This window comes from Brachyistius frenatus, unplaced genomic scaffold, assembly GCF_029030835.1.
Source record: "Brachyistius frenatus isolate BFR_SWC_R1_liver_20210118 unplaced genomic scaffold, ASM2903083v1 Contig_392, whole genome shotgun sequence".
Taxonomy (NCBI): Eukaryota; Metazoa; Chordata; class Actinopteri; family Embiotocidae; genus Brachyistius; species Brachyistius frenatus.
The window spans coordinates 135,001-150,254 of NW_027210991.1; the positions used below are offsets into that span (position 1 = coordinate 135,001).

General features: G+C 43.5%; 1 protein-coding gene across 7 annotated transcripts in view; it reads right to left on the minus strand.

Annotated features, from left to right (window-relative positions):
* Positions 1-15,254, minus strand: part of LOC138636620 (glycine receptor subunit beta-like) — a 48,047-nt gene that overhangs the window by 402 nt on the left and 32,391 nt on the right. For 3 of the 7 annotated variants that reach the window (XM_069724709.1, XM_069724708.1, XM_069724710.1), the window contains 3 exons: positions 12,966-13,114; positions 6,414-6,572; positions 1,546-4,155 (listed from right to left, as the gene is read on the minus strand). In XM_069724709.1, the coding sequence (XP_069580810.1) occupies positions 3,859-4,155; positions 6,414-6,572; positions 12,966-13,114 (605 nt within the window). In that variant the 3' untranslated portion in view covers positions 1,546-3,858. Of the gene's footprint in view, positions 1,478-1,545; positions 4,156-6,413; positions 6,573-12,965; positions 13,115-15,254 lie in introns of those variants that run through there. The other 4 variants (XR_011312307.1, XR_011312309.1, XR_011312308.1 and 1 more) reach the window with 4 other exon arrangements.

Sequence of the window (15,254 nt, forward strand, 5' to 3'; positions counted from 1 at the left end):
AGGTGATACCAACAGCCGTGTCTGCACGAATCCAGAAGTTTAATCTCACCTCCAATTGATCTTCACACAAATACGACTCTCAGCATGTGCTCGTCTTATGAGGAGAGACTTCTGAAAACCTGCAGAGGAATCAGTCAGAAGGAGACAGCGCGCCGTCCTCTCAGAGCAGGTAGATACACCTGTACACAGGTGCTGCTGAACTTCACCACATGAAGTCCTGCTGGGTTTTCTAATGACTAGAAGTCTGTACAGTCGCTGTTTACATGTGACCTGGATCTGAATATCTGATCGGTTGAAAACTTTTCCAGATTCCACAAACAGCACTGTGTAACGCAGCTGCTTAAAAGTTTGTAACGGCTTTTTTGAAGAACTTCTGAAAAATTACCGATGAAAATGATCAATCTTACACATCTGTGTGAACCTCTCCAGTCAGTATCTGCTGTGACCTCCTTGGTTTCCATGGTAACGGTTGATCATCAGCTCGGACGACATTTAGTCACAGACTGGATATAAAAGTGTTTGTGTTCCGATCCAGAAGTGTCTTCAGCTGCAATACCAGCGAGCGCCACTAGAGGTCGGCTCCAAAAAGCCTCCGGCTCCATAGACTCCCATTCAACTTCTCTCATCAAATCCAAAGTGAATCAAATGTGTCCATCAGTTATCTCGGTGTTGTTAGCTAAAGTCACTCCTTCTTATTAGTTTTCTGGAGGTCCATCTGAAAATAATCCCTCATTCATTAGAAAAGAAGATTCAAGAAGACCTGTTTTGGGGGGCGTGAACATGAACTGCTGCTTCAGGTCATTCACAACATCTCTGTTGATGATGATCAGGACTTTGACTCTGCAGTTCTGCAACAGGAACTTTATTCTTCTAGAACGTTCTTTGGTAGAACCACTTTGGGATGCATGTCCTGACATTTCCTTTCAGAATTTACTGGAATAATTCAGGATTCATTGATGCATCAATGATGGAGAGAGACCATGTTAGATAACCGTGATACTACCACCACCATGTTAACAGATAACCATGATACTACCACCACCATGTTAACAGATAACCATTATACTACCACCACCATGTTAGATAACCATGATACCACCACCACCATGTTAGATAACCATGATACTACCACCACCATCTTAGATAACCATGATACCACCACCACCACCATGTTAGATAACCATGATACTACCACCACCATGTTAGATAACCATGATACTACCACCACCATCTTAGATAACCATGATACTACCACCACCATGTTAGATAACCATGATACTATCACCACCGTGTTAACAGATAACCATGATACTACCACCACCATCTTAGATAACCATGATAGTACCACCACCATGTTAGATAACCATGATACTATCACCACCGTGTTAACAGATAACCATGATACTACCACCACCATCTTAGATAACCATGATAGTACCACCACCATGTTAGATAACCATGATACTACCACCACCATCTTAGATAACCGTGATACTACCACCACCATGTTAGATAACCATGATACTGTCACCACCGTGTTAACAGATAACCATGATACTACCACCACCATGTTAACAGATAACCATTATACTACCACCACCATGTTAGATAACCATGATACCACCACCACCATCTTAGATAACCATGATACTACCACCACCATCTTAGATAACCATGATAGTACCACCACCATGTTAGATAAACATGATAGTACCACCACCATCTTAGATAACCGTGATACTACCACCACCATGTTAGATAACCATGATACTATCACCACCGTGTTAACAGATAACCATGATACTACCACCACCATGTTAACAGATAACCATTATACTACCACCACCATGTTAGATAACCATGATACCACCACCACCATCTTAGATAACCATGATAGTACCACCACCATGTTAGATAACCATGATACTACCACCACCATGTTAGATAACATGACACTACCACCACCATCTTAGATAACCATGATACTACCACCACCACCATCTTAGATAACCATGATACTACCACCACCATGTTAACAAATAACTATGATACTACCACCACCATGTTAGATAACCATGATACTACCACCACCATGTTAGATAATCATGATACTATCACCACCATCTTAGATAACCATGATACTACCACCACCATGTTAGATAACCATGATACTACCACTACCATGTTAACAAATAACTATGATACTACCACCACCATGTTAGATAACCATGATACCACCACCATGTTAGATAACCATGATACTACCACCACCATCTTAGATAACCATGATACTCCCACCACCATGTTAGATAACCATGATACTACCACTACCATGTTAACAAATAACTATGATACTACCACCACCATGTTAGATAACCATGATACTACCACCACCATCTTAGATAACCATGATACTACCACCACCACCACCATCTTAGATAACCATGATACTACCACCACCATGTTAGATAACCATGATACTACCACCACCATGTTAGATAATCATGATACTACCACCACCATCTTAGATAACCATGATACTACCACCACCATGTTAGATAACCATGATACTACCACTACCATGTTAACAAATAACTATGATACTACCACCACCATTTTAGATAACCATGATACCACCACCACCATGTTAGATAACCATGATACTACCACCACCATCTTAGATAATCATGATACTACCACCACCATGTTAGATAAACATGATACTACCACTACCATGTTAACAAATAACTATGATACTACCACCACCATGTTAGATAACCATGATACCACCACCACCATCTTAGATAACCATGATACCACCACCATGTTAGATAACCATGATACCACCACCACCATGTTAGATAACCATGATACCACCACCACCATGTTAGATAACCATGATACTACCACCACCATTTTAGATAACCATGATACCACCACCACGTTAGATAACCATGATACTACCACCACCATGTTAGATAACCATGATACTACCACCACCATGTTAACAGATAATTATGAGTCTGATCTCACATTCAGACTAACTGGTGATCCTGGAGGTTCACAGATATGTGATATTGATCATCTTCATCGATCAGTAAATGACCAGCTGTAATATTTGTGTATCCTTTTGCTTGTCTTTATCTACTTTCAGGACCTGTGTGAAAATCTGATGATGTTTTTGGTCAGATTGTTTGAAAATGGTTCACAAACCTTGAAGCAGCGCTGTGGGAGTGTTGCCACAGTAAAAGAGGTGTAACCGCAGAGTCCTCCATCAGATACACGCAGGATGTGAACTGCAGGTTAAAATCAGGTCGGATTCTTCCAGAGCTGCCTTGAAAGACGTAACTTCATACAACAACTCAGTCTGTAACTTAACTCAACATCACACCCAGAGCATTTCATTCTACAAAACTATCGTCAAACATTTCCAGATGAAAATAATGAAGTGTCAGCAGCTATTAGTGTGAAATAAGGATCCTTCAACAACTCACAGGGATCCTATCTTTGTTCAGTCAGTCTGTCTCTTCTAACAACTCTGCGTTTAATGTCTCACTTAGTTGTTGCAGATTTCAGAGTGCTGGACCTTTAGCATGAAGTGTTAGCAGGAAGCGTACTCTCAGTGAAAAGCAGTTATTTCTGATGCTCAGCGGAGGTTTTGGTTCACATGAAGCACAATGTCCTGTATCACACAGAGACACACATGCAGTGCTACCATGATGCACAGGCTTAAAGGGGACTCAACCTAGCACTCCCAGGGACCACGGCCGCCTCTGCAGCTCTGAGTGTACTAGTATCGAGGTCCGGTCCAGTCGGGTCGGTCCATTCCAGGACACAGATCCTGTCCTGCTCGTCCCCTCACAGATAGACCGACCAGTAGACCACGTTGAAGAAGAGGAAGGTGAAGGGGAAGAGGGCTCTGGCATACAGATCGACGCGTTTAGCAGCAGCGGGTATGACGGGTTTGGGTGGGGGAGGTTTCTTTTTGGTTTTGTTCTGGGACTTGAGGGCCCCTGAAACTTCAACTGGTTTACCGTAACAGTCAAAGTTGGAGAGTTCAAAGTCTCGAGGTAAAGATCCCACGATGCTGAAGTCGTTGGAGCGGAGGTCCGACTTCGAGGTGCATACTTTCTTACAGCGAGTTTCCACCACCTGCTGAAAGACAGATGCCAGCACATGTTATCACTCCATGAGGGCTATAGAGAAACAGGGTCGGTGTTACAGTCCAGACCAGCTTATTCCATCTATTACAGTCTCACATCAAATGAAGCGACGTCGGTCCACAGCCACAAACATTTTACAACCCTGTTCGCAAAAAAGTACTGACGCAGTATAAAATGTAAATAATAACAGAATGCAATGATTTCTAAATCACATAAACTCATTCTTAATAGAAAATAGTTCAAAGACAACATATCAAATGTTGAAACTAAGAAATGTTATTGTTTCATTAAAAATATCTTCTCATTTTGAATCTGATGCAGCAACACGTCTCTATAAGTTGTTCCAGGATCATGTTCACCACAGAGGTGCATCAACTCTTCTTTTAACAACACTCTGGAAACGTTGGGGAACTGAGGAGACCAGTTTCTGGAGTTTAGGAAGTGAAATGTGGTCCCATTCTTGATTGATAGAGGATTTCAGCTGCTCAACAGTTCAGGGTCTCCTTTGTTGTATTGTTCATGTCCTGATGCTCCAGATGTTTTCAATGATTGACAGGTCTGGACTGCAGGAGGCCAGTTTATCAGCGGACTCTTCTACTAGAGAACCATGCTGTTGGAATACGTGCAGAATGTGGTTGGACGTTGTTCTGCTGAAATAAACAAGACCTTCCCTGAAAGAGACGTTGTCTGGATGGCAGCATATGTTGCTCCAAAACCTGAATATATCATTCAGCATTAATGCTTCCTTCCAGATGTTCAAGCTACCCATGCCATGTGCACTAATGCATCCTGTACCATCACAGATGCTGGCTTTAGAACTGAGCTGATAAGCTGGATGGTCCCTCTCCTCTTTAACCTGGAGGATGCAGCGTCCATGATTTCCAAACAGAATCTCAGATTGTGATCCATCAGACCTAAGGACAGTTGTCCACTTCACCTCAGTCCATTTTCAATGATCTTGGTCCAGAGAAGGCGGCGGTGTTTCTGGATCATGTTTCTATCTGGTTTCTTCTTTGGAGAGTTTTAACATCATTTGTGGACGCAGCGATGAACTGTGTTCACAGACGATGGTTTTCACAAGTGTTCCTGAGCCCATGCAGTGATTTCCACTCCAGAATAGTGTGTTTTTAATGCAGTGCTGCCTGAGGGCCTGAAGATCACCACCATCCAATATTGGTTTCCAGCCTTGTCCCTTGTGTTCAGAGATTTCTCCAGATTCTCTGAATCTTTTAATGATATTATGAACCGTAGACGAGGAAATCCACTAATTCTTTGTAGTTTTACGTTGAGGAACATTATTCTTAGATTGTTGAACTATTTTCCAACACAGTCTTTCAGAGTGGTGAACCTCTCCCCATCTTCACTGCTGAGAGACTCTGCCTCTCTGAAATCATCTTTTATACCCAATCATTTTACTGATCTGTTGCCATGGTAACCTCATTAGTTGTCAAATGTTCAACCAGGTGTTTTTTTATTCATCTTTACACAACTTTTCCATCTTTTGTTGATCCTGTCACAACTTTTTAGAGACGTGTTGCTGCCGTCAAATTTAAAATGAGCAGATATTTTTCATAAAACAATAAAATTTCTCAGTTTCAACGTTTTGATATGTTGCCCCAACTGTTTTGGAAACAGGAATGTACTTTCACAATGAGTGCTCTAACGTTGGGAGATGCCGTTGTTTGAGAGGGGGCCGTCGAAGAGGGAGGTCATGTGACGGAGACAGAGAGTGTTGATGTCGGGAGGGTGGGGTGGATGGATGGATCCATCACAGGACCGCCCGCAGAGAGCGGCGTGATGAAGTGACTTCTGAAGGAAATCAGTCAGTGAAAAATCCCTGTGGATTTATTTCAATCAGCAGAAACAGGAAGAAGGTCAACGTAGGCATGTAATGTTCCTCTGAAACCCAAACCGGGATCTTTCCTGAAAGACGTTGTTTCGGTGTGTTAACCTCCGACATGGTGAGAGTCTGTGTGGATGAGCCTCGGTACCTGACCCACGGATGCAGGCCCGCTGAGATGCTGGTTATTAATATTCTTGGTTTTATTACACAAGTATGATTTCATCCCCGCTGAGTGTTCTGGTGGTTGGACACCGACAGACGGACGGGACCGTTCATGGATGTAGAACGTCTGTGTTTGTAGGGAACGGTTCTGTTTCCAACAAGGAAGAACTCTCAAACAGAAGGAAATTATGTCAGCAGGTGATGCCTGTTAGAAAGGTGCTGCTGCTGTTGTTGTTGTTGTTTACCTGCAGAGTGTTGACATGCAGCGGTGTTCCTCCTGTCCCGTTCACCGTGTTGTTCGTTTTATTCGACGGCTTCTTTCCTTCTTTCTCCATCAAAGCTTTTTCTTTTGTGGCCATTTTGGCTTTTTCCTTCTCAATCCGTTTGGGACTGTTCAGCATCACCTGGATGACAGAGGGACAAGTGAGAACAGGTGAGGGACATCCTTCATCCATCAACCATCAACCATCATCCATCATCATCATCCATCATCCATCCATCATCCTTCAACCATCAACCATCAACCATCATCCATCATCATCATCCATCATCCATCATCATCGTCCATCATTCATCATCATCATCCATCATCCACCCATCATCCATGAACCATCAACCATCATCCATCATCATCCATCCATCATCCATGAACCATCAACCATCATCCATCATCATCCATCCATCATCCATCAACCATCATCCATCATCCATCATCCATCATGCATCAACCATCATCCATCCTTCATCCATCGCCCATCGTCCATCATCATCCATCATCCATCAACCATCATCCATCATCATCATCCATCATCCATTGTCCATCGTCCATCATCCATCGTCCATCATCCATCAACCATCATCCATCATCATCGTCCATCGTCCATCATCATCCATCATCCATCATCCATAGTCCATCATCCATCCATCATCCACCCATCATCCATCAACCATCATCCATCATCATCATCCATCATCATCGTCCATCGTCCATCATCATCCATCATCCATCATCCATCATCCATAGTCCATCATCAATCATCATCCATCCATCATCCACCCATCATCCATCAACCATCATCCATCGTCCATCATCCATTATCCATCGTCCATCATCCATCGTCCATCATCCATCGTCCATCGTCCATCATCCATCATCATCGTCCATCATTCATCATCATCATCCATCATCCATCATCCATCATGCATCAACCATCATCCATCCTTCATCCATCGCCCATCGTCCATCATCATCCATCATCCATCAACCATCATCCATCATCATCATCCATCATCCATCGTCCATCGTCCATCGTCCATCATCCATCGTCCATCATCCATCAACCATCATCCATCATCATCGTCCATCGTCCATCATCATCCATCATCCATCATCCATCATCCATAGTCCATCATCCATCCATCATCCACCCATCATCCATCAACCATCATCCATCATCATCATCCATCATCATCGTCCATCGTCCATCATCATCCATCATCCATCATCCATCATCCATAGTCCATCATCAATCATCATCCATCCATCATCCACCCATCATCCATCGTCCATCATCCATTATCCATCGTCCATCATCCATCGTCCATCATCCTTCGTCCATCGTCCATCATCCATCATCCATCGTCCATCATCATCGTCATCCATCGTCCATCATCATCATCATCCATCATCATCATCATCATCATCAACCATCATCCACCCATCATCCATCAACCATCATCCATCATCATCCATCATCCATCGTCCATCATCCACCCATCATCTATCATCATCATCATCCATCATCCACCCATCATCCATCATCCATCCATCAACCATCTATCCATCATCCATCGCCCATCATCATCATCATCCATCAACCATCATCCATCATCAACCATCTATCCATCATCCATCGTCCATCATCCACCCATCATCTATCATCATCATCATCCATCATCCACCCATCATCCATCATCCATCCATCAACCATCTATCCATCTATCCATCATCCATCGCCCATCATCATCATCATCATCATCATCATCATCATCATCATCATCATCATCATCATCCATCATCCATCATCCATCATCCATCATCATCATCCATCGTCCATCGTCCATCATCCATCATAGTTAGATGTCTTCCAGGGACCAGAGTCAGATGTCTTCCCGGGACCAGAGTCAGATGTCTTCCAGGGGCCATAGTCAAATGTCTTCCAGGGGACAGAGTCAGATGTCTTCCCGGGGCCAGAGTCAGATGTCTTCCAGGGACCAGAGTCAGATGTCTTCCCGGGGCCAGAGTCAGATGTCTTCCCGGGGCCAGAGTCAGATGTCTTTCTGGGGCCAGAGACAGATGTCTTCCCGGGGCCAGAGTCAGATGTCTTCCCGGGGACAGAGCGGGCGACATTGAATCAAACCTGAAACTGCTGACTAAGGCGAATCATAAATCCAGTCAGATTGTTATTAACGTCAGCAGTAACGACACCCGGTTACACCAATCAGAGGTCACTAAAGTTAACGTGGAATCGGTGTCCAACTTTTCAAAAACAACGTGGGACTCTGTAGTTTTCTCTGGACTCCTTCCTAACCGGACCAGTGATGATATGTTCAGCCGTACGTCTTCACTTCACCGCTGGTTGTCGAGGTGGTGTCCCGCTAACAATGTGGGCTTCATTAACAACTGGAATACTTTCTGGGGGAAACCTGGTCTGATCCGGAGAGACGGCATCCATCCTACTTTGGATGGTGCAGCTCTTCTTTCTAGAAACATGGCCATGTCTCTTAACAGCCCTAAAACCTGACATCCAGGGTTGAAGTCAGGACGCAGAGCTGCAGTCTTACAGCTCCTCTGCAGCTTCTTTAGAGCTGTCACTCACCCAAAACCTTCAACATCCTGTAGAGGTTGTGTCTGTACCCAGACTACCGATATTTAAACAACTCAAGGAAAGATCTGTCAATAAAAATGTAATAAAAATGGATCCTACCAAATTAATGGATCAAAACAATCTGACAATTAAAAGTGAACTATTAAATATGAGATCTCTCTGGTCTAAATCTCTGTTAGTAAATGACTTGATAACTGATCATCAGATTGATTTACTGTCTCACAGAGACCTGGCTGCAACAGGAAGAATATGGTAGGATTAATGAAGCAACTCCTCCCAGTCATATTCATTATCATATTCCTAGAGATTCAGGAGGAGGAGGAGGGGGAGGTGGAGGAGGAGGAGGAGTGGCAGCAATCTTCCACTCAAGTTTATCAATTAATCCAAAGCCTAAACTTAGTTCTAAATCATTTGAGAGTCTGACTCTTAGTCTCTCACCCAAACTGGAAAGCAGAGAAACGGATTGTATTGTTGTTGTTTATCTCCCACCTGGTCCTTATTCAGAGTTTCTAACTGAATTCTGACTTTTGATCAGATTTAGTGCTGAGTTCAGATAAAGTGATGATAGTGGGAGACTTTAACATTCATGTTGACGTGGACAACAACAGCCTCAGTTCTACTTTCAGCTCATTATTAGATTCTATTGGCTTTTATCAGAATGTAAATAAGCCCCGTCACCGTGGTAACCACACCCTCCATCTGGTTCTGTCGTATGGGATGGAAACTGAAAATGTAATAGTATTTCCTCCAAACCCTGTTTTGTCGGACCACTTCTTATTAACATCTGAAGTTCCAATAATGGACGACACAGCATGTGGGAATAAATCCCACTACAGTAGATGTCTGTCAGATGATGTCGTGGCCAAGTTTAAGGAAGCAGTTACATGTTTATCCTCTTCGATGCCGTGTGTTAAAGCAGTGGAAGACATCTACGTTGATCTTAGTCCCACACAAGTGGATCATCTGCTAGAAAACACTGCAGTATCTCTGCTACAACTCTAGATGATGTCGCCCCTCTGAAGAAGAGAGTCATGAACCAGAGGAAGTTGTCTCCATGGTACAACTCAGAACTACGCTCTGCTAGGCAGCGACTAGAAAGATGGAAAGGAAATGGAGTTCCACTAATTTAGAAGAATTTCACCTGCCTGGAAGGAGAGTCTAATATTATATAAGAAAGCTCTTCGTAAGGCCAGAACTTTATATTATTCATCATTAATAGAGGACAACAAGAACAACCCCAGGTGTCTTTTCATCACTGTAGCAGGCTGACAAAGAGTCCCAGTTCTGTTGAGTCCTCTATTCCTTCAGCTCTCAGCAGTAATGACTTCATTAACTTCTTTACTAATAAAATTCTTATTATCAGGGAGAGAATCAGGCCGACCCTTCCTGACACCATCACTGATGTGATGTTAAGCACAGCAGCCCTGAAAGCAACTGTAGGACCAGATGTAAACTTGGAACATTTCTCTCCTGTTGAGCTCTCTGAGTTAACTAGAATTATTTCTTCATCTGGATCCTCTAGCTGTCTGTTAGATCACATCCCAACTAAACTTGTTAAGGAAGTCTTCCCTTTAATTAATACTTCCATATTAGATCAGATCAACCTATCTATTGTAACCAGCTATGTACCGCAGGCTTTTGAAGTAGCTGTAATTAAACCTTTACTTAAAAAGCCAACTCTTGATCAGCTGTTTTAGGAAACTACAGACCAATTTACAACCTGACGTTTATTTCTAAAATCCTTGAAAAAGTTAAATCAACTTTGTGATCATTAACAAAGGAATGATCTGTTTGAAGATGTTCAGTCTTTAGAGTTCATCATAGCACAGAAACAGCTCTGGTGAAAGTTACTAACGACCTTTTATTAGCCTCAGATAATGGACTCGTCTCTGGACTTGTTCTTCTGGACCTCAGTGCTGCTTTTGATACGATTGATCATACGATCTTATTACAGAGATTAGAAGACGTTACGAGGATTAAAGGAACTGCATTAGACTGGTTCAAATCCTACTTATCAGATAGATTCCAGTTTGTCCATGTCAGCAATGAGTCTTCCAGACAAACAAGAGTTAGTTATGGAGTTCCACAAGGCTCAGTGTTAGGCCCAATACTTTTTACTTTGTACATGCTTCCATTAGGAGATGTCATCAGGAAGCACTGCATCAACTTCCATTGTTATGCAGATGACACTCAGCTATATCTTTCTATAAAACCAGATGAAACTAATCAGTTAGTAAAACTTGAAGCCTGTCTAAAAGACATAAAGGCCTGGATGACCAAAAACTTCCTGCTTCTAAATTCAGACAAAACAGAAGTTCTTGTACTTGGTCCTAAACACCTCAGAAACTCTTTCTGTAATCACTTGGTTACTCTAGATGACGTTGTCTTGGCCTCCAGCAAAACTGTGAGGAACCTTGGAGTCATCTTTGATGAGGATTTGTCCTTTAGACACCAGATAAAGCAAATCTCCAGAACTGCCTTCTTTCATCTACTTAATATTCATAAAATCAGGAAAATCCTTCCTCAGCGTGACGCAGAAAAACTCATTCATGTGTTTGTTACTTCTAGACTAGATTATTGTAATTCCTTGTTGTTAGGACGTCGAACTTACTCATTAAAAACCTGCAGCTGATCCAAAATGCTGCAGCAAGAGTACTGACGGGATTTATCAAGAGAGATCATATTTCTCCAGTTTTAGCTTCTCTTCACTGGCTTCCTGTGAAATCAAGAACATAATTTAAAATTCTCTTGATGACTTACAAAGCTCTACATGACCAGGCTCCATCATATCTTAGAGATCTTATAGAACCATATAATCCTAGCAGAGCACTTCTCTCTCAGTACGCTGGTCTACTTGTGGTTCCTAGAGTTCCCAGAACTAGAATGGGAGGCGGAGCTTCAGTTTTCAGGCTCCTCCCCTGTGGAACCAGCTCCCAGTTTGTGTTGGAGGGGCAGAAACCCTCTCTAGCTTTAAGATTAGACTCAAAACGTTCCTTCTTGATAAAGCCTATAGTTAGGGCTGGCTCAGGTAGACCTGAACCAACCCTTAGTTATGCTGTTATAGGCCGAGGCTGCTGGAGGACCTCGTTACATGCTGAGCTTCTTTTCTTTCCTCCTACTCTTTAACTGACTCATACCTCACCATCTTCTTCTCTCCCATAGTTTCTTATTATTATCTGTTGTCTCCATTCAGTTCCTTCACTCGTGTAGTTTCTGTTCTTTCTTTTCCAGATGTCCCGTCATGGAGCTGCATGTCTCTGCTCTGTGATTGTCGTCTCCACCAACAGTTCTTCTCTTCTATCTCTATGCTGTCCTTTTCTCTCTCTGCTCTCCTCTCACCCCAACTGGTCGAGGCAGATGCTCCGCCCACCTCTGATCCTGGTTCTGTTAACAGATGCTCCGCCCACCTCTGATCCTGGTTCTGTTGTTAAATTGTTGAATTGTTGAATTATTGAATTATTGAATTATTGAATTGATGAATTATTGAATTGATGAATTGTTGTGTTTCTCTGTATAATATTATAAAGTTCTGCTGTAAAGACTTTAATGTGTTAAGTGCAATGAAATAACGTGAGTTGTGATTTGGAGCTATATTAATAAAATTGAATTGAATCATACATCATCATCATCATCATCATCATCATCATCATCCATCGTCCATCATCATCATCATCATCATCATCATCATCATCATCATCATCATCATCCATCATCCAGGTGTGCAGTCACTGCTTCTTCCTCCCTCCTCATCCTCCCAGGTTCTGTGTTTTCAGGCCCAGTGATGTGTTCAGAGATTTGTCGTGTAAGTTCAGTTGTATGAAATGTGTGTGTGTGTGTGTGTGTGTGTGTGTGTGTGTGTGTGTGTGTGTATGTGTATGTGTGTGTGTGTGTGTGTGTGTGTATACTGACCTGCACCACAGCGTATTCCACCAGCGATGAGAATCCAAATAGCAGACAGGCGATGAGCCAGATATCGATGGCCTTCACGTAGGACACCTTGGGCAGCTCTGAGGCCAACAACATGCTCTCACTGGACAGAGAGAGGACGGACAGAATACCTGGAGACGGACAGATGAGTCAGGTGACCTCCTAGTCCCGCCCACTAATGAACTTTTCTACACATACAGGAACACACAAGTCAGAAGTCGACTTCCTTCTGTCGGAGACCAGACATGCTGTAATGTGCTGTATAGAAGGTGTGTGTGTGTGTGTGTGTGTGTGTGTGTGTGTGTGTGTGTGTGTGTGTGTGTGTGTGTGTGTGTGTGTGTGTGTGTGTGTGTGTGTGTGTGTGTCTGTGTGTGTGTGTCCACCTCCGGTCCATCCAATCAGGGAACCCCTCTGTCTCACTGGGTTCATGTGATCATTCAGGTAACATGAGGTCAGGTAACTGCTGTGAAGCTGACCCTTCGGTGACCGCCTGTTACCATGGAAACACTGTTCCTGCTCTGAGCAGCGCTGCGTGACGGACAGCAGCTCTGGGTGTTCGACAGAAAACTGACATACAAGCTGTCAAATCACAAGTGTGAAGAGGCCAAACTACACCTGACATCTTCACATCTGAGGGCAACGAATGCCACATCCTGGGTGTCAGTTTATTGGCCACGCCCACGGAGCTATATAACCCCGCCCCTTTGACCTCCAAACACAAAAACAGAGAGGCTCTGTAGGTGGAAACGAACCTTTAATTCCACCTGGTATTTCACTTTATTTCATATTTCATGTGTGTTTGATGTTTACTAGATGTCTTTATTATAACTTTAGACCTCTATGTGTTGTTGCCTTAAAGAGTTAGAGGATGCATTAATTACAAAAGTTAAGCTTCGTTCATCTTACTCATCCAGCGATTTGTTCATGCTGACATTTGATTTGATATTTCATATATGTATTCAGTATTCATGTTTTTGATACTTTCTTTCATCCATCCATGTTTTTGTTCATCCTAAACTGGAATAAATAAATTGTTGGAACGGCTTTTGGAGTTTTAGTGTTTTTTATTTATTTTTGTAAACTAATTTGTGATCTTATTAATCCACATTCAGTAAACATGAATAGAGTCATTTAAAGTGCCTTCACATGGTCTGTGGAGAAGTGAGAGTCTGATAGGAAAGCTTCAGTGACCTCGTTGGGAAATCCCCAGAAATAAATGAAATATATATATACACGTATATATATGTACATATACATACGTACATATATACAATGTTCCAAAAAATAAAGGGAACACTTAAACAACTCAATGTAACTCCAATCAATCCCACTTGTGTGAAATCAAGCTGTCCAGTTCGGATCAACACTGATTGTGGATCAGTTTCACCTGCTGTTGTACAAATGGAACAAACAGGTGGAAATGAGGCAATTATCAAGACAACCCTATAAAGGAACGGTTCTGCAGGTGGTGACCACAGACCGTTTCTCTGTCCTCGTCCTTTCTGGATGATCGTTGTTCCCTTTTGCATTTTGCCAGTGTCCTCACCACTAGAGGGAGCATGAGGTGTCTCCAACCCACAGAAGTTGTTCAGGTAGTGCAGCTCATCCAGGATGGCACATCAATGCACGCTGTGGCAAGAAGGTTTGCTGTGTCTGTCAGCACAGTGTCAAGAAGACGGAGGACATACCGGGAGACGGGCCGGTCCACCGGGAGACGTGGAGGGGGACGTAGGAGGACAACAACCCGGCAGCGGGACCGCTATCTGCTCCTTTGTGCAAGGAGGAGCAGGAGGAGCGCTGCCAGAGCCCTACAAAATGACCTCCAGCAGGCCACTAATGTGCATGTTTCTGCTCAAACTGTCAGAAACAGACTCCATGAGGGCGGTACGAGGGCCCGACGTCCACAAGTGGGGTCTGTGCTTACAGCCCGACACCGTGCGGGGAGACCGGACTTTACCGGAGAACACCGAGATCGGCAGCTTCTCCGTCGGCGTCCTGCGGTCTTCACGGATGAGAGCAGGTTCACACTGAGCACATGTGACAGACGTGACGGAGTCTGGAGACGCCGTGGAGAACGTTCTGCTGCCTGCAACATCCTCCAGCGGGACCGGTTCGGCGGCGGGTCAGCGACGGTCTGGGGAGGCGTTTCTTCGGAGGGCAGCGCAGCCCTCCGTGTGCTAGCCAGAGGTACCCTGACTGCCATCAGGTCCCGGGATGAGATCCTCAGACCCATTGAAGACCATCTGCTGGTGCAGTGGGTCCTGGGTTCCT